Source organism: Eumetopias jubatus, unplaced genomic scaffold, assembly GCF_037043125.1.
Source record: "Eumetopias jubatus isolate StellerSeaLion01/CBP00866 unplaced genomic scaffold, mEumJub1_p1.0 scaffold_1, whole genome shotgun sequence".
Lineage (NCBI taxonomy): Eukaryota > Metazoa > Chordata > Mammalia > Carnivora > Otariidae > Eumetopias > Eumetopias jubatus.
The window spans coordinates 146,411,963-146,432,425 of record NW_028274807.1 but is presented as its reverse complement, the minus strand read 5'-3'; the positions used below and the strand labels follow the sequence as shown (position 1 = coordinate 146,432,425).

Here is a 20,463-nt window from a genome sequence, read left to right as displayed (position 1 = left end):
GACCACGTGAGCACATACCTGATTGTGCCACGGAGGTGCCTACCAGTAACACAAGCGCACGCTCCGTGGGGGCCACCAGGGCCAGAAAGAAAGGTGTGAGTCCAGGACTTCCCAGCCTATGCAGTTTTGTATCGTCTCCTACCCTGAGCTGGGCACTGAGAAGAGGGGGGATTACACTCTCGGAGTAATAGAAAAATTATTCTAGTGATATAGTGATCAAGTCACCAAGCCCTCCACACACATTCATACTCCTGGGAACTGCTGAGGAGGCTGCCCTGGGAAGTTATGATCTCAGACCTATAGTCTATTTTACTTAAAGGTCTGTATTTTACTTAAAGAGAGCTGCTTTTTAAGTTCAGCTTTTAATAAGTTAATATGCATAATGTAAATTTTAGGGTAAGCAGTAAAAGAACAGGGAGTACCTAAATACTAACATTCTACAGAGAAAATTTAATGCAAAAAAAAAGTCATTAGGAAGAAAGATAAATTGGAGGTGAGAAAAGAGAAAATATGTATGACAAAGTCTGAAAGAAGATGGTACAATGAAGCCCAATATACTAACAATTACAGTCAATGTAAATGGAGTACATGCTCCAGTGAAAAGTTAAATATTGGTCCAAATTAGACTTTTTAAAAATGCTATACAATATTTACATGACACAGATCTAAAATATAAGGAAAGAGCTGTTGGAAGGAAAAAAATGAAAGAGCTATATCAGCAAGTATGAAGCAAAAGAAAGTATGTGTGATTACATTAAATGACACAGAAGAGGCCTTAAGGCAAAAAGCATAACTGGAAATAAAGGTCACTTCACAATGAAACAAAGGTCAATTTCATAAAATGACACAAGAATTTTAAATTTTCATGCACCTAATAACACGGCCTCAAAATACATAAAATAAAAACAATTACATAAGGAGAAATAAATTCATAATGGCCTTAAAGGAGATTTATACATACCTCTCAGTAAGTTATAGAAAAATGACACAGAAGTCAAAATCAAAATCACAGAAATACCTTGACAGGCATTTCATAAACAAATATTCTTAAACAGCGAATAAACATTTGAAAAATAACTCAGCTTCATTAATAGTCTTGATCCTACTGTTCAAAACTATGGTGAAATATCACTATATATTCATTCATTAAAAGCCTGAAATAACAGGAGTTGAGAAGGATGTGGGGATCAGGTACTGCACTGCTGATGTGAATATAAACTAGTACCACCTCTTGGAAAACACTATGGCATTTTCTAGACAAAATGAGTTTTTAAATATTCTATAACCACTAATTTCATTCTTAAGTATGTATCCTAGAAATACTGCATGCTTACGTGGTGCAAAATACAAAAACAAGAATCTCCACAGCAATATTTTGTAAATGCCAAAAACCACAAAGAGCCTAACATCTACCAAAAAAAAAAATAAATAAGTAAACTGTGATATCTGCATAGACTCAGATTTCAACACTGAGATACAATACACTGATGAAAAATTAAACCATAAAGATACTTAACAACACAGATACTCTACAAAGACTGAGCCAAAAAAGTGAGTCACAAATGAACACATAATATTGATACAAAGTACAAAAGCAGACAAAACCAATCTATATTGTTTAGGAATGCATACACAGGCCTACAAAGGAATACATGCGAATGATTACTATGAAAGTCAGAATAGTGGCCCCTCTCTTGGGAGGAAAGGAATCATGATTGAGGGGAATTCAGGGCTATGGTCATGGTTTTTTAACCAAGTGGCAATTTCTCAAGCACTGGCTTTGCAACTATTTGTTAAACCACACACATTTTAAGGCACTTTTAAAGAGCAGGAGGAGGAGAAAGAGAAGAAAACAATCATAAATTGGTAGAAATTTTCTACCCTTAAAAAATAATTATTCCCTCTCTCTTGAAACATGTGTCCTCAGAGTCCCCAGATGCCATGTAAGAAGTCAGGCCACCCAGAAGTCACTCTGCTGGAGAGGCCACATGGAGGATGGAGAGTGCCTGAAGAGTCCCAGCTGGAGGCAGACATGTGAGTGAATGAGCCCTCAGATGATTCCAGTCCCAGGCACCACTGAGTACAAGAACTTGAAAGACCCCAAGTTAGAACTGCCTTACTGAGTTCAGTCAACCCCTAGAACCACTAGAGAAAATAGGAAAATGATAACTAGGGTACTCATCTTACCTGGCTTCTTTTCTTGAGACTTTCTGTGAGTGAGAATGAAATCACATAGCCTCTCCTCCCTCCTCTAAAGTCAGCACTCGACTCACCTAAGGATCGCTCTAAGGCAGAGCTTCTGAAATGTGTGCAATTTCACTGCCCAGAAGACATATGGCAATTTGTAAAGACCTTTCTGTTTGTCACTGAATGGGGAAGGAGTATGCTACCCACATCTAGTGGGTAGAGGCCAGGGACACTGCGAAACATCCTACAATGCCCTGGAGAGCCACCACAACAAGGAACAGTCCATTCCCAAATGCCCATAGTGCCAAGACTGAGAAACTCTGCTCTAAGAGTTTATGTGGTTGGGTACAGCAAATAACCAGCAAAGAAGCAAGAAGAAGCAAGCTGGGAGTAAGGTGTGGACCAGAAGGGAAACAGAATAACGAGCATAGGCAATCCCAAAGAAGTCAACAAGGCGGGAAGACACTTCTTATGTTCATCTCATCGGGGGGGAGGGGGGGGGGCAGCTTTTCTGAATGGTTATTTCATGTGAGGAACATATATGATCCAAACATATGTAAATTAATCTCTTTCCATATAGAATTACCAAGTAAACAAAAAAAAATCTTCTCACAAGCTGTTGGAACTGACCGTAGAGCAATAATCTTTCAACAAAATAGGGTACTGTATTATCGCTTCAAAAGCCGACAACGTGATCTTGATAAATTCTTCCGATGCCATCAGTCCTAGGGATACAGTTAATTATTACAGATGTTGATTTTCATGTGCAAAATCACGATATCAAAGTACCTCAGACAAAGACATAAACTGTCCCATGGTCTACTCACCTATTGCTCCATCTATGTTAGTTTCTCCTGAGTCTACAGATATAATATGACTCTGTAAAAAATAAAAATAAATGAAGATTTCAAAATAACTCTGAAAGAAAATATAGATAATGTTTTCCCCAAAACGACACCTATCCTTCTTATTGAAATAATTCCTGGAAGGTATTACATACCATATACAATTTATTAAACACTATAATCATAGTCTTAAAATATGATCATATGAAATAATATATATTATAAACCATAGTCATTTTTAAACATACAGATCACTATCCATGATATTTAATGTTGGAATAAATTCAATAGCAATAAAAGCACAGAAAGGTCAACCTATAAAAGTGAGGAAAATCCAATTAATACATAACCATTTCCAATATGATACACTTATTCAATCGCCGCCTTGGATGTTAGTAATCAGGTGAAACAATCCTCTCGAAGGTCAAGCCTTATCTACCCTGAGTGCACATTGCATCGAGATGCAGTAGTTCAAGCACTGCCTTCAAAGTTCACCACTGTTGTTAGTCCCTCCTATATGTGTCCTACCCGAACCCCAACCCCAGCCCCATGCCTCTGTGCAGGATGACCCCCAACACTGTTCTAGAGGCAGGCCTACAAAGCTCAGCTATGAAGGAAGGAAGGAAGGGAGGGAGGGAGGGAGGGAGGGAGGGAGGGAGGAAGGAAGGAAGGAAGGAAGGAAGGACGGAAGGAAGGAAAGAAGGAAGGAAGGAAATTTTTAAGAAAAGCTTCTTCTAAGGAAGAGATACCATAAGTAAAATCAAAAGACAAATGTGGGCAGCCTCCTCAGCAGTTCCCACGAGTGTGAATGTGTGTGGAGGGCTTGGTGACTCAATCACTATATCACTAGAATGATTTCTCTATTACTCCGAGAGTGTAATCCCCCCCCCCCCACTTAGTGCCCAGCTCAGGGTAGGAGACAATACAAAACTGAGTTTTGTATGCGTGAGTTTCCCAGTCCCCAGCTGAACGCACCACACAGAAGAGGTACTCTGTGAACATGATCTGAATGAAACAGTAATAATAAGCAGCGTGGCCATGTTAGTGATGTGCGGAAATACTACAAAAGAGTTCTGGCCCCCGGCTCATAAAAGAATACATATGTAATATTTTATATATAATAACAAATAGCAAATAAAGTATAAGATTACCCTGAAATAGAAAAAAACAAATAAGCAATTAGTCTGGAGGGAAAATGAGTCTACTTGGTCCAATGGTTCTTCTCAAAATACTTGGTAAAGTTATTTACTAAAATACTAATGTATAGTAACAACTATATATAACAATATAAAAGAACGTATGTGTAGGCTTTTGTGCTATAAAAAAAAAAGAAAAATAAAGAAAATCCTTAAACCCATATTTGAGTTAAGAACTAAGACATTCCAGGGGCACCTGGGTTGCTCAGTCAGTTGAGCATCCAACTCTTGATCTCAGCTCAGGTCTTGATCTCAGGATTGTGAGTTCAAGCCCTACGCTGGGCTCCATGCTATACTTAAAAAAAAAAAAAAGAACTAAGACATTCCCAATTCTTTGCATGAGCTTCCTCACCCCATGTCATGTTTTTGGAGATAACCACTGTCATGAATTTATCATTTCCTTGGCATTTTTTAATAGTTTTACTAGACTTGCGTCCCTAAATTGTATACTGTTTGGGTATTTTTGAACTTCACTGAAATGGTATCAAACTGTACACAGTTTATACAAATAGGACAGTATATAGCCATTAAAATGTGGGGAAAAAAGAAATTTTTAAAGTTATGGGAAAATACTTATGAGTCAAAATTAAATAGAAAAAAACTGGGGTGGCTCGGTGGCTCAGTCAGTTAAGCATCTGAACCCGTTCTGGCTCAGGTCATGATCTCAGGGTTTTGAGATCAAGCCCAGTATGGGGCTTCCCACGCTCAGCAGGGAGTTTACTTCCCCTCTCCCTCTGCCCCTCCCCCTGCTTGCTCTCTCTCTCACTCTAATAAAATCTTTTAAAAAGTTAAATAGAAAAAAGAATACAAATCTATATACACACAGCATAATCTCAACCACATGTATCAGTGTAGGTCATATATATCTATATGTTACACATACAGTTTTCTACACACAGATGCATATATGTGAATTGAAAACACTCTAAGTAAACAACAATATGTTAACAATGGGGTTGTTTTTTAGAGTGGTGGAGTTATGGGTGCTTTCTCCTTCAAATCTCACTATAATTTTCTACATTTTCTTGAATAAGCATGTATTTTATAATTTAAATAAATAAGCACAAATTGCCTTTAAGACAAAACCTCAAAGACATATGCTCTTTGAAAGCTGAACATATGAGACACTTTAAATTGTTTTTTTCAGTCTATGACTACAAAAACAAAAAAAGGTTAAAAAAGAAATAACTGTAATAAATAATAAAATAAAATTTTAAAAAGGTAATGTAAGCCTGTCACGATAATTTGGCTGAAATAGTTTCACAAAATTCCAAACCGGGCACATAACTTTTGCTGAGTAAATATGGATTTGATGTTGAATAAAATATCCAAAGAAAGATGTCTTTTGACTTAAATAAATCTATTTAAAAGTCTGTGGATTACGAAGTAAAGAAAGAAGGCACAGCACAGTGTTTATACTATGATCTCTCCTGTGTATATATTTTTAAATATAGATCATACACAAACACAGATGAGGACAAAAATTCGGGAGGAAGAAATAAAAGGAAAGCACTAACAGAGGTGCTGGCCTGGGAGGTGGGCTTTCATGCTTCATTTTCTGCCCTTCTGCAGTGTTGGAATTTTCTAGCCATATATGTGTACTAATTTTTTTTTTCTTTTTTGGGGGTGCCTGGGTGGCTCAGTCATTAAGCATCTGCCTTTGGCTCGGGTCATGATCCCAAGGTCCTGGGATGGAGTCCTGCATCGGGCTCCCTGCTCAGCGGGAAGCCTGCTTCTCCCTCTCCCAACCCCACCCCGCCCCCGCTTGTGTTCCCTCTCTCGCTGTATCTCTCAGTCAAATAAATAAATAACATCTTTAAAAAATTTTTTTTTCTTTTTTAATGTCATGGAGGATTATCTAGATAGTGAAATTATGGGCTTCTTTTAACTTATTTTCCTTATACTTCCTATTTAATTAAAAAAAATCCCTCCTGAATGTTTCATTGATTTACCAATTTTAATGTCTTTTGATATATTTCTTCTTCTAGTAAGCATGAAGGTGTATAAATTAGGAAAATAAGCTAGATGCACCAGTGCGCAGAGAGAGGGCTCACTTGAGATAAGCAGTCATGAATTTAAAGTGAGACCAGTTACAAAAAAATAAAGAACAAGAAAAAAAAAATTAAGTGAGGCCAGTTATTTCATTGAGTTTTTCTCTAGCCATACTTAGCCCCTCAAAGCAGGAGGTGGAAAATTACATTGAGCCAGAATTAGAGTTTGCCAGAGGACAACACCGGAGGAAGAAAGCAAAGGGAGTTACAGGTATGTGTAAAGCAATAATGGGGGCTGAACAAGGGACTTGAAGCTGAGTGAAGAGAAAAGTGAAGTTGGCCCTTGAGAGGGCAGGATGGTGAGCGGAAAGTGCTAAGACCAATTTAAGTCCAGAAGAATCGAAGGGCTGCTGGACATGGGGAGCAGAGGAAGTGAGGTGAAGATCAGTGGTGGTGGCCAGACAGCGAGGCGCTGGAAAGGTCATGGATGCAGACAGCTGAGAGAGGGAAGACAAGCTCCTGAGGGAAGAGGTGCTGGAGAGGCTGAGAGGTCGAGGTGTTGGAAGGATGGTCCATAGTGAAGTCTGGCTTTCCAAGAGCGTGGACAGATGCAGCACGGAGACATTAGCAGTGAGCTCAGTGCTGGAAGATTCCGAGGAATGAGGGGCAATGATCCAGGAATCTGTATGAGCACAGCACAGGGCATAACACAGGCCACCTTCTCACGGCACAAGCTTCAAAGCTGGGAGTTTTAGCAGAGAAGCAGAAAGGAGGGACACCTGCCCCACAGCCAGGCTCCCTGGTGGAGGAGTAGGGGGCAGAAAATGGCACCATCTAGAAGAAAAAGCTGCACCTCCAGTGCAGGCTGGTGCTCTGCAATATCATTCAGTACTTCAAAGAAGCTGGGAATGAGCTCCTGCAGCAAACTATGTATATGATTTAACTCATGGTTCATAAAAAGGGGGGGGGGTGGGGACTCATAACAGGAACACCTGTGTGGCAGTGAACAAGTACATAGTAGCATATTTTTTAAAAATGTAAGATGCACTCTCTCTGTTGTATCTACTGCAACTGAAGTCAAAACACTTTAAAAATCCGCAGAAGGCAGGGAGTAGGTCTCTTTTCAAATAATTATCTCAATGCCCAGGATAAGTAAAGATTTACTAATAATGGAAATTATAAATATACTTTTGTATAAAAATCTATCAGAATCATTTTATCATCTTGCATTTGAAAATTAGAATTGTGAGGTCTTTTTTTTTTTTTTTTGTATAAAACTGTAGCCACCACACTGCCATTATTGCACTTTTATAAGTGAAGGAGGCCAGGACTTCAGAAGAAAACCACAACAAAATCCTTTTCCTCAGCTCATTAATCAAGAGCATTTTCAAAAGGACACAAGAAACACAGTGAACATTAGGTTAATACACATCATGAGTTCCCGAGCATACTTCCTTGATGTCACTGCTTCCTATTTCCCAGCCCAATTCAATGGAGGCCCCACAGAACTATGGTATTCACCACAGGATTTCCCCATAGCACTTCCCCAGAGGCTCACACTATCCCTAGATACCTTTTTTTTTCTTTTTTAAACTGGGGAGAGAGGTGGGTATGATGACACACTGCTTCTTTTAATCAAAAGGGAAAATAGCAATTATCAGCTATGTAGCCCTCTTTTGCCTGGACCCTTTCAAAGCTTAAAAATGGTTTAAAGGTGCCCCACTAAATTGTTTCCAAATACTCGCCTCTTTAAAACATAAGACGACGAAAACTTCATTTTAGTTGGGAAAAATATGTTCACAAAATGTTAATTCCTATACTCATGTGTCCATACGTAAGAAGTACCCCGAATTTTTCTACCAAAAAAATAAAAGAGGTCTATGGGTCAAATAGGCAAACCATGCCTGGTGCCAGTATGAGGAGTGAAACCAACAGGAAGCACACAATTCCACTGCCCCCTCCAGCCTGGCTCCTTCGGGACCCTTCTCACGAGTGGCCACCGCACCAGCCTGACTACCGTCTCCATAGCTGTGGAAGGCAGGTCAGCAGCTCTTCGAGAGCTGTGTTAGAGGAAGCCCAAAAGCTCTGGACAGCAACTTGCTGCCACTGGATACAGCTACTAAAGATGAACCACACTGGAATACCTCAAATTCAGGCACATTAAGCTATTCTACCAGATATATTTCGAAAAACACGAAAAATAATATTTATCTCCAGACAGAATAAGGCTTTCAAAACACAGTACCAAATACATACACAAGAATGACGTGCGCCCTCAGGCCACCAGGACAGAAGGTGTCCTGTGCTCTGGACAGTTTCTACAGGACTGCTCTACAGAAGACATACAGCTGTGCAGCCCCCTTCTCTCCTCATAACAAAACAAAACCAACAGACAAAACCTCTCAAATAAGTTCAGGAAACCCTTGCCAAAGCAAAATTTAAAAGAATTATTTCAGAGGCTTTAATATGCTAATCTGCACTGTGAATTTCTATGAAGCTGGAGGATGTTAGATGAGTTGACTTCGCCTGGTGGCATCAGTAGGGCACTGTGACTTCAATAATACCTTTAGCACCTTCTAGATAGATTATGAATCAATTCACAGAAGTAACAACCCTCAATAGTTCATAATATATGCACAAGAACTCTGTAGATAACTAAATCCAAGTCCTTCATTTTAGTCAATACCTCTTTCCCTTTACTAGTTTTTCATCAAAGCCATCAACACTGAGTATAAGAACAATGAACACATACAGCTAAGGCAAATAACAGATGTGATGAGGAAAATAATGAAAAAATTCTGGGACTGGCCATGATCCAAACTAGGAAAACAGCCTGAGGAAAGCCCAAAGATCTTTTCCATTTTATTTGCCTAAACTCCCTCTACCTGAGTGACATTATCTAGGGAAAAAACTGCTAAAGATTTTCCAATATCCTAATTATCTCTCAACCAGGCAAGTTATTTTCCATTCCCTAAAAGGGCCTATATTAAGAAGACCCTACAGACTACCTCCCAACCCACAGAGTTCACCCATTCTTGGGAGAAGATGAGGAAATCCCTCCTTGGTGTGGCCTCCTCCCTTGTCCCGAGCATAGCGTTAGATGGAGCAGATGTGTTCTCCCTAAAATACACACACATAATTCCTGAAAGTCCATAAAGACTTTCAGTTGAGACATTTGCTGGTTCCTTGAAAACCTAAACTGTACTCAGTTAATGTAGGCAGAGAAAAGTACTCCACAGGAGAAAAAAAAATAAGAGAACAAACACGGACAAATATCTGCATCCCCAATAAACACTGTGCCAAAAGATTCCAAGATGTCTACCAGGGAAAAACTACCATTTCCAGGCAACGATAGTTCAGTGCAGTGGGATCAGAGAATTACAGTCATGCCAAAATGATACCTATATAGTACTTAAAAACAAATTAAAAAGCAAATCAAAGAAGGTAGCAAGTGAAAATTCTAATAATATGCAAATCCATGATTGCACAACAACAAAATTACGTACTCTGCAGAATTTGGGATTCAAGGCACTTAGGATGATAAAGATTTGAAATTAGGTACAAAAGGACCCTAACTGCATTGCTTGAACACACTTCTTAAAAAATCAGTGACCTCCACTCAACATTTGTACTTCAAAACTTCATATTTTACTCTCTGATGAACCTTCTAGAAAACTATACTCTCATCTGTGGAGGACAGTCATTTTTTTGTATTCCAAACTTACAATAACATGGAGATGTTTACTACGTTTTAACTAGAAACCTCTATGTCCTTTTGAAAATCTCAGTTGAGTATTTGTTATTAATATCAAAGTAAGACTGGAGATCCATGTGACAAATGTCCCAGCTTCCTCTTTGTGTAGCTCTCCATTTTATCAACGATAGATATTATAACTATTCCAGGCTAGGAAAAAGATAATAGAATTCATGAGCCACAACCTGAAGGAAAAGACAGTTTTTTGTGAGCAAAAACGAAGTGAAAGATAGGACAATGACTTGCTTTTCATTTTTACTCATCTCATCAAAATTAAAGAAAAAGTTAAATTGAGCTTAACTTAGAGAAATGCCACCATAAAAAGAGATACTGCATGTAACTGGACAACATAAGCCAAAGTAAATAATGAGGATAATATATTCACAGCATTCCATTCTCACCAGGTTGATTATTTTAAATTTTTTTCACGACGTTTAATACCTAAATCTATGAAAGTGTTTTCTATGGACTTATTTACCCTACTTGGGCAGTATCTGAACAAAATACATTATCAGGAGAGAATGTATTTTTCTCCAAATGTCAAATTTTATTACAGTCAACAGATAAAAATATAAAAAGGTCACATCCCTACAGACAAATAAATACCACAAAGATTTTAAAATTACTTCATTCTGACACCAAAATCCAGACAGTAGAGACAGCCACATTTTTATTAGGAACGTGAAAAATTCAGTGTTACTCACAAGAATAGTTCCATAACTGAAAAGGAATTCTTCTGTTACAACTTGAGGTCGAAATACCTGTGTGATGAGAGTTTCCACAGATTAAATCCTGAAAGCCACGTATAAGAAAACAAAATGTTTTGTCTGAACTGATGTCTCTAAGATTCAGTTTACCAAAAAGGGAGTCACCTTTACATTATTGTTTTGCTAATAAGATAGTACCTGAGAAGTTACGAGGTGAAGCACTATAGGCATCTGGGGTAGACACATCTTCAGCTGCTTCGCTTGGACTGTTGATGGGTGTTTACGACCAGAAACATTGGCCAAGGCATTAAGAATGTCACCTGCAAAGCACATCCCAGAGCAAGCACGACAGTTACAGACCACAAATACTTAGGGACCACTAGTCACTGCTTGAACACTCATGGGGCTGCTGCGGTAATTACTCTCCAAATAAAAGAAGTGGGTAGGGGCTGTGTTATTTTATTCAGAAATATTGATATTATACTAGAAAGCTGTGGCCTCTGGGGACAGAATGGATATAAGCCTTGATCTTTCATCTAGCAATTTTAAATAGTTTATAGTAATGGTTTTCGATATGATTGTTCTTCCTTTTTCTTTTCTTTCTTTTTTTTCTTTTCTTTTTTTTTTTTATTTTGATCTTTTCCAAATTTTAACCACAAGCCCTTTCCACACTTCTGTAAACAGGAAAATGTTATTTAAAACATTAAAAGTGAGGGGCGCCTGGGTGGCTCAGTCGGTTAAGCATCCAACTCTCGATTTCAGCTCAGGTCTTGATCTCAGGGTCATGAGTTCAAGACCCACGTTGGGCTCCACGCCCAGCCTACTTAAAAAAACATATAAGTGAACAGATTACAGATTGCAATTTTTAAAGAACAGAATAGGATGGAAGAAAAAAAAGATCAATTCCTAAAACTTCCCATTGGATGATAAGCCCAGTCATAAATAAAACTTATGCTGTGGACATCTGAATCTTAGCAGCACATCCTAAAACAAGATGAGTCTGGCACTAAGAAACTCAACTGCCAATTGACCAGACTGTAGTCTGCAGGTTGAAATTTTATAAAAGGTCACAATCCAAAAAGAAATTTGAAATATTCTATTTTCAGTCATTAACAGGCAAAAAACAAAACAAACAAACAAAAAAAACCTCAAAGTATTAGTAAGGAGCAAAAAGATACTGTCAATCAGCCATGATGACAAATGAAAAGATATTTTCATTATTCTGATTTAAAACTCTAACATTCTGAGTCTAAGTATATTTTACCATAAGAGATTGGATCAAATTTAACATTTTAAACATTTCTGGTTTATAGCTACATCTGCTGGAAAAGCACGGAATGGGATTTAAACAAAATGTACGCATTCCTGAGGTTATTTTAGTTTCTCCAAATAACAATGAAATAAGAGATTAGCTGGAACAGACATCTTTTACAAATCATTATTAGATATTTGTATTTAAATTTTTTCAAACTCAAGAAATTTCTAAACTTTGAACTTCAATATCAAAATTCTTTAATATCTAAATGCTAATGCCCATGGATTTTTAAATTCTTTTAACAATAAATAAATGTGTGGCTGTAACCTGAAGGAAAATTTTTCTTCTTCAGAATTAGGCAGAGAAAAATCTTGGGAAAGTCACCTACAATAAAAAGCCTAAGTTCAATTTTAAGCTCTTAAGATGCTTTCCTTGTGTTTATTTTCCAAAATTGCCCGTTCACTACAGATAACACCTCAGTGTGACCTTTAGCCTGCTCGTTGCCTCAGTCATGTCACTGATGCAAAATAACTGTAAAAACAGATAAAGCAAATCTTGAATTGAAATCTTGAAACTATACAATCAAGAAAAGGTGTCACTGTGCTCGCCTGTGATAAGCAAGAGGCAAGAATAAAAGAGGCGAAGCCTAAAAGCCCAGGCGCAGAAAGGCAATCAGCAAGGGGCGTATGGATGAGCCTCCAATTTACCCAGGATCCGTGGCAGTTCCTGCACAATATGACGGATGAGAAGGTCCAGGCATTTGGACAGGTATTCATTGCTGCTTTGCTGCTCCTTGCCTGGAGTGGTCTTTCTGCTGTCTCTCTCGATGTACATCACCAGTCTACATACAGGAAAGTGCAAAAGATTACCTCTCATGATAAAACAGTTGATAGCATCTGTCTGAAAATGCAGCCAAGGCAAGTGTTTCCAGGGGGCACAGTCCCAATCATGCTGACATTTGGATTTGTAGCAATTTGTCAGGCACAGTCTAGTTTTGCCTTAGAAAAACCTAAATGTTTATGCAGTAAGAAAATAAGGCAACTTTGAATGTATCTGCCAATGTATTACAAAATAATGCCCTGATTTCATCTGGCCTTGGCCCATGAAAAGAAACCACATTCTTTAGATGACAGATGAAAGGCAGAAAAAGGCATCTGGGCAAAAAAGCGCTCTTGGAGTTTCAAAGATTCAAAGTAGAACCACAAATTGCACTTCTGTTGGTCATCAGTACTAAACTTGCTTGGAACCTCAGGCAAGTCACATGAATTCCGGCTCCTTCAGTAAATTGTGTACATAAATCCAAAGAAAAAGTTTCATTTCAACACTGGGCGATACGGATAGCAGACACTGTATCAAAACATCTGGATTTCACATGTCCCTTTGTCCCCTAGTTTTATGATCTCTGCCCTTTAACGAACATCTGACTTCTTCAACCCACTGGCATTCAGTACATCAATCTCTGACCAACTGTGCCCAGCCCAGACCCAAGGAACATACTGGACCATCACTCCAGTGATGATCCAATGACAATGTGGTTGAAAACTTTTAGGTTCATGTTTCATCCCCTTTGCTGAACCCACCAGGCACCTTCCCAAATGCCCATTTCTCTTGATTATTGAAAGGGCAGTGAGTTCACTGATTCCATCACAAGAAAGCCCCTTTATATCTCCCATGCCATCATCCCTCATCATTCCTCTTCTCAGCTCCCTTGTTCTCACCCATATCATCCAACTTCTACTTCCCAGAGGGAACTTCGAACCAACTCCTACTGTCAACTGGAAAGAGGTGGTTTTGTACATAACACAGATATACATAAAGTATACTGAAATCATAAGGCTTAGCATTCATGTGGCTCTCTTCATAGATCTGGTCATGCTTTTTGCCGTTTTTGCTTACTATCACTTGGAGTTCTACATGAAAACATGTGGACAACACCGAATCAAAAGTCTGTTTCCATCAGCCAGTTAGTATCCTTTGAGTCACTGATTACAGCACTGGCCACACTCTAACAAATACACAGCATTCATCAAAATGCAGGGAAAATACTCATGCATCAGCAGAAATGTATCAATACTACTTAAAGAATTCACAGGACAAAACTTCTTGATGATGAGTAAAACCACAGAAATAAGACCCTGAGATTTCATGACAAGTGGAATCTAAGAGCTTCAGGAGATATGATACAATGCGTGGGGGTATCCTGCTCTGCCAGCCAGCCTGGAGCTCCCAGAACATGCAGCATCACACACCATCATTATGGCCAGGAGCTTCTGAGACAAGAGCAGCAACTTCAAGAACCTCTTGATTAGTTGGCACTGGTCCCTCAGCCCAATCCAAGGAGCAGGACCTGAAAATACCAAGGACGGGGAAACTTATCCTTTTCTGCTCCCCAAGAGGGGTTGCCTGACATCTCCCTGCCCAGCCCCACCATCTGCCCAACAGCTTTTCCAAAGTGAAAGAATACAGCGTTTCCTTCAAGATGAGTATTTCAAACACACCTTCTAACCATAATCTGCTCTTGATCCTACTTGCACGTTCTTTCCTGTGACCGTTCCTCAACTTTGGGGAACCTTCTCCTAATTGAATCCATGACATTTTCTCCCAATCCATCAGCCTTCTCTCTTCTTCACTTACTTCCTGATTCGATTATATCCCATCATCCATCATTTCGATACCCTTTTGTACCCTGTCTTTTCTTTGCGCCCATCTAGCCAAATGAACTCTGGATGAGTCCAGTGATCTGCTTTCTGGACGCCTGCAGAGAAGGCTGCTGCAGCTAAACTCCACCATAAATGCACGGCACCAGTACTGAATGGCCCAGAGCAGTAGCAGCAATCTGACTGTAACCGTCAATGTATGTCCAGTCTATTTTCAAATTTTTCTTCTCTTCAAACCCCCCAAGGGTCCACCCTCTAATGAGACTGTGAGTGATTTTGCCTCCTGTTGTACAGAGAAAATAGAAAGCATCATGAAGGAACCCTCCTCCCTAATTCTCAACATGGACACCTACTGTGCATCCCATCCTAGCTGCCTTTCCTCCCATCACAACAGTGGACCTATCTCTCCTTTGCTCTGTGCTTTAGATCTCATTCTCTCCCACCTTCTCAGAACCTTAAAACTGCCAATTACTCATTTTCCCTTTTATATATTTACTTCCTCCCACTTAAAATAATTTTCATGTTCTTCTAGCAACTTCCTCATTGCCTCTCTAGGCCCCTTCTCATCAAATCTCTTAAAAGAAAAATCTATACCTAGCACCTCCACAGTTCCTCCTACATGTTCCTCAACCCTCCCCAGTCTGACTCACGCTCATCACTCGCTTGAAGGTCACCGACAATCTCCATGCCATCAAATCCAGCGGGCACCTCTCAGCAGCGTTCAACACTGTTGCCACCCCTTCTTGCTCCTCTATATATCATGACACCATATACATTCCTAGTTTTTTTCTCCAGTTTCTTTAGTTGGTCCTTCTCTATGTCTTTTGTTGACTCATGCTCCTAAATGCTCAAGTTTATCAAGACTCAGTTCTAGATCCACTGCTCTTTTCTTACTACCATTTGACCCAGGTGATCGCATCACCACCAATGATTTGACTTCCACTATGTACACAGATGTTTTCCAGTTACATAGCTGCAGCCCAAACCTGGTCTCTAAGTCTCTAAGCTACAGACCTACATATTCCACTGCTGATTTGACTTCTGCTTTTGTTTGTCTCAAAGCACTTCAAAATCTACATATCCCAGATAAACATGATTATCATCCCAACAAGCCTGGTGGTCTTTCAGAATATAATGTCCCATTGTAAGGCATCACTCTCTACCCTATTAATACAGACCAGAAACCTAAGAGTCATCCTTATCACCTCCCTTTCTCTTACTTCCCATACCATGTCAATCATTAAATGCTTCCCAAACCCTTACACTTTTCCACTCCCAATCAAGTGCAAGCTTCCATACTGCCTTCTCCTGGACAACTACAGCAGCCTCCTAGCTAGTGTATGTCTTTCTACTCTGTCATTTTCACCCTTACACACCATACATCTATGTGGATCTTGTCCATCAAGTTGTTCCTGTTCTTAAAACCTTTCAAGGGAATCCCACTGTCCTTAAGTTCTTAAAACTCCCTATCATGACCTTCAAGGCCTACAGTGTCTGGCCCGCAACTGTATCTCCAGCTTTGGCTTACTTTCTTCCCTCTGGTTACACGTTCTTCCAGCCCCTCTCACCTTCCCCAGCAAGAAGGTACTGCCTCTCTGCCTACATGGCTCTTCTCTTCTCTCCTGGCCAGTGAGATTTTATAATGTATTTTTATACAATTTATAATGTATTTTTATACATTTTAATGTATTTTTTATTATCTGATAATGTTTGGCATCCCAGGAAACTTAAAAATACTGTAGGGCAAGAACGATATCTGATTTTGCTCACCACATCTTTCCATTTCTGAGCACAGTTCCTGACATGAAATAAGTGCCCAATAAATATTAGCTGACTAAACACATATTGCTGTTGAAACTGCCCTAAGACTTTACCTAGTTCTCTGAAGCAATTCCTTGGTCCTTACCCTTCTCAAGGCCTTTTTCTTAATTCTACTGTTTGATGTGTTTGGCATTTATATTGCTGGGGAAGGGAGGAAGGAAGGAAGGAAGGGAGGGAAGGAGGGAGGGAGGGAGGGAGGGAGGGGGGGAGGGAGGGAGGGAATTTTTTAAAAAAGCTTTTTCTAAGGAAGAGATACCATAACTAAAATCAAAAGACAAATGAGGGAAAAAATATTTCCCCATTTGGTTCTTCAAGGAATGAATGGTTAAAGAAGATGTGGTATACAAATACAATGGAATATTATGCAGCATGAGAAAGAAGGAAATCCTGCCATTTGAGACAACATGGATGGATTTTGAGGGCACTGTGCTAAGTGAAATAAGCCAGACAGAGAAGACAAATACTTCATGGTAGCATTTCTATGTGGAATCTAAAAAAGGAAGGAAGGAAGGAAGGAGAAGAGAAGAGAAGAGAAGAGAAAAAAAGAAAAGTCAAACTCATAGCAACTGAGAATAAAAAAGTAGTTGCCAGATGCTCGGGGTCGGGGGGGGAATAAGGAGAGGTAGGTAAGACAGTACCAACTTTCTGCTATAAGAGCAATAAGGTCTAGAGGATCTAATGTAAAACATGGTGACTATAGTTGAGAACACTATTGTATAACTGAAACTTACTAAGAGAGTAGAACTTAAATAATCTCAAAAAAAAAAAAAAGATAAATCTGTGACTGGTGAATGTATTAATTAGCTAGATGGGGGAGTCCTTTCACAATGTATTATCAAATCACCAGAATCCACACTTTAAATATCTTACAATGTCAATTATACCTCAATAAAGCTGAATTTTTTAAAAAAGACAAATTGGGAAATATTTCCAATTCACATCACAAAAGACTATTTTAGATGTATACACACACACACATATATATATACACACATCTATGCCTCCCAGATATGAATTAGAATAAAACTAAGAAGCCAAGAGAAAATATGAAGGATAGGAAAAGGCAATATACAGAGAAAATAATATAAATGGCCCAAGCAAGAAGATGCTCCACTTTGCCCATAGTAAGAAAAATGTACAGTTGGCCCTTGAACAACGTGGGAGTTAAGGGTGCTGAGCCCCCGGCACAGTTGAAAATCCGCGTATAACATTTGACACCCCCACCTGAAAAAACCTAACTACCAATATTGGAACCACAATAGATCACTTTTTACTGTGATACGCAATTTCCTACAGAGATGAACTGCTGCTCAAGCACAGAATACTAGTGTCACATGTTTTAAGCAGATACTCCCCAACACTTGAGCTCACTGCAACTGCACCAGGAAGTAGCTACAAAATTCTTACAGTGATACAGTATGTGCTAGTGAGTTTTATGTAGCTATGATTTAATACTGCATCTTTACATTTGTTTATATCTCTCTCAACTACAAATGGCACCCTGCATAGTCTGTATGCTTGAGTTGTGATAAATTTTAACATTTTTTAAGATATATCTACTTCTTTTAGAGAGAGTGAGAGAATGAACATGAGCGGGGGTGGGGGCACAGAGGGAGAGAGAAGGGGGAAGCAGACTCCCGCTGAGCACACAGCCCTGTGCAGGGCTCAATCCCAGGACCGCAAGATCACAACCTGAGCCAAAACCAAGACTCGGACGCTTAACTGACTGAGCCATCCAGGAGCCCCAAATTTTAACTTTTTATAATAGATTTATATGTATTTAATAGCAGTAAATGATAAAATAGACTAATATCTACATATATTTTGTGCATTCATGACATACCAACTTTTTAATTTTTTCAATATTTCTACGCTATATGCTTCATCTGTAAGTTTTTTTCAAATTGTCACAAATCTCAAAAAAATTTTCCCAAGTGTTTATTGGAAAAATCTGCATATAAGTGAACCCATACAGTTCAAACCCATGTTGGTCAAGGGTCAACTGTATGTTTAAATAACCGTTTAGCCTTCAAATGGCCAAATGCAGGAAGTTTGGTAGCCAAGACTGCTATCAAGACTCTGGAGGATACCAACACCCTGGTACTGCTGGTGGAAGTAAAACTTGGCACAAATCCCAGAGACAGCAGGTTGGCAGTATCTTCAAAATTAAAAAAAATCTAGCAAATCTACCTCTAGGAAGAAACATATATACTTGTATATGTGTGACACATTCATATTTTTCTGCTTATAACAGTAAGATATTAAGGAGGAAAGTGTCCAGCAAAAGAGGGCTGGTAAAATAAAATATGGTCCAAAATAATATATATATATATATAAAATAAATAAAATATGGTCCATCATTATACTGTATCAAAAAAAAAAAAAAACAGACAAGGAAGCTCTCTATATACTATACAGAAAGAACTGTGTATAAGAGACACTGTTAACTGAAACAAAGTTCAAAACAGTATTTTTTGTGTATAAAGAGACGAATAGGATCTATACTCACATTTGCTTGAATAAAAATTCTCTGGAAGGATACACAAGCCAAGAGCAACTAATAATAATGCTTAATTTTGCATGATGGTGCTCTAGGGCTATGGAAGACAAGGTGGAATATATTTCTCACTTTTGAATTTTCTTTAGTTTATGAACCAAGAATACAAGTTATCTACTCAAAACATGGAGTAATATCATTGTCCTACAGAGTCCATTTTTTCAAGTCACAGGAATAAAAGGCAAGGCACAGAGAATATAGCCACTTGTCCTGTAAAAGCATTGTATGGGGACAGATGGGAGCTACACTTGTGGTGGGCACAGGAAAATGCAGAGTTACTGAATCACTATGTTGTACACCTGAAAGTAATGTAACATCATGTGTCAGCTATACTCAAAAAAATTGTTTAGATGATGTAATGCTCAATAGCACAAGATACTCTACCAAATGATAAATGCTGAGTGCAGGCAAAAAGACTATCCCTCTCTGTAAGATCTACAGAGTTATGCTTTCTCACAGTGCCAAGTGTCAGGGTGACTTTTAAAGAGTAGTAAGCCAACAACAGTACCACAGCAGTACCCCCAAAAGTTTATTATGGTCTGTGGCTGCATTAGGATTTCTAGATTTTTTTTTCTACTTTCCTTCGGCAGGCTCATTCCATCTAACAATACTAAGATGGAGCTGTCACCCAAACCTGTATATAATTCCCTGCACCACTATCTAAAACTGTGATCCTGAACAAATTTCTTAAACTCTTAAAAGCTTCAGTTTTCTAATTATAAACAAGATAATAATGCCCACCTTGTAGAATACTGCTGTGAGAATTCAATGAGCTAGTAGCCTGGGGTAGGATACACAGTCAACTCTCAAGAAATGGTAGCTAGTACCGCTAATTATTATTAATAAGTATTATTACCCCTACCACCAAACTCAAGAAACTGCTTTCTTGAGTGCACAGGTCTTAACAGCAAGATCCCAGAGGGCAAACTACTCCTCATCCTACTCTCTTACAAATCTTCATGGTCAAAAATCTCACCCCCAGCTTCCCCTGCATTTGGAGCCCTGCCTCAAGTGATTACAGTAAGAGGGAGTATGCTGTCTTTCAGTAGATGATGTGGAAATACAGGTCATTAAAACTTTACTACTCCTTTTGATGTAAGAAAAAATGTAAACATTTCCTGTTAGGAAATAAAATAGCTATCAGGTCAGTTTTGTTTTAAATGAACGTGCAGAATGTACTGCCATTTATTTACCCAATCTTCTACGAAGAGACATTATGGCTGCACAGCTTTCGTTCTTACAGACCATTCCGCTGCGTATGTCTTCTGGGGTACAGGGCCAAGAGTGGCTGAGGGACATATATAGGAAGAGAACCACGAAAGTTCTACATCATGGTACTGCCCCACTGCTTCCCAAAGTAGCTGTCCCAATGTACTCCCAACAGCCAGGTAGGAGCTGCCTCTGAGTTACAAGCTCATTGATATCTACTGGTGTCAGATTTCATCTTTACCCATCTCTATCTTGTGGTCTTCATTTGAATCTTCTTTGTTATT

General features: G+C 38.9%; 1 protein-coding gene across 2 annotated transcripts in view; it reads right to left on the bottom strand.

The window, feature by feature from the left end:
• Nucleotides 1-20,463, bottom strand: part of ULK4 (unc-51 like kinase 4) — a 616,362-nt gene that overhangs the window by 387,835 nt on the left and 208,064 nt on the right. For both annotated transcript variants that reach the window (XM_028107191.2, XM_028107192.2), the window contains exons 23-27: nucleotides 12,643-12,776; nucleotides 10,879-11,000; nucleotides 10,678-10,734; nucleotides 3,015-3,066; nucleotides 2,818-2,912 (exon numbers count right to left, since the gene is read on the bottom strand). In XM_028107191.2, coding sequence (XP_027962992.2) covers nucleotides 2,818-2,912; nucleotides 3,015-3,066; nucleotides 10,678-10,734; nucleotides 10,879-11,000; nucleotides 12,643-12,776 — 460 coding nt within the window. The remainder of the gene's footprint in view (nucleotides 1-2,817; nucleotides 2,913-3,014; nucleotides 3,067-10,677; nucleotides 10,735-10,878; nucleotides 11,001-12,642; nucleotides 12,777-20,463) is intronic.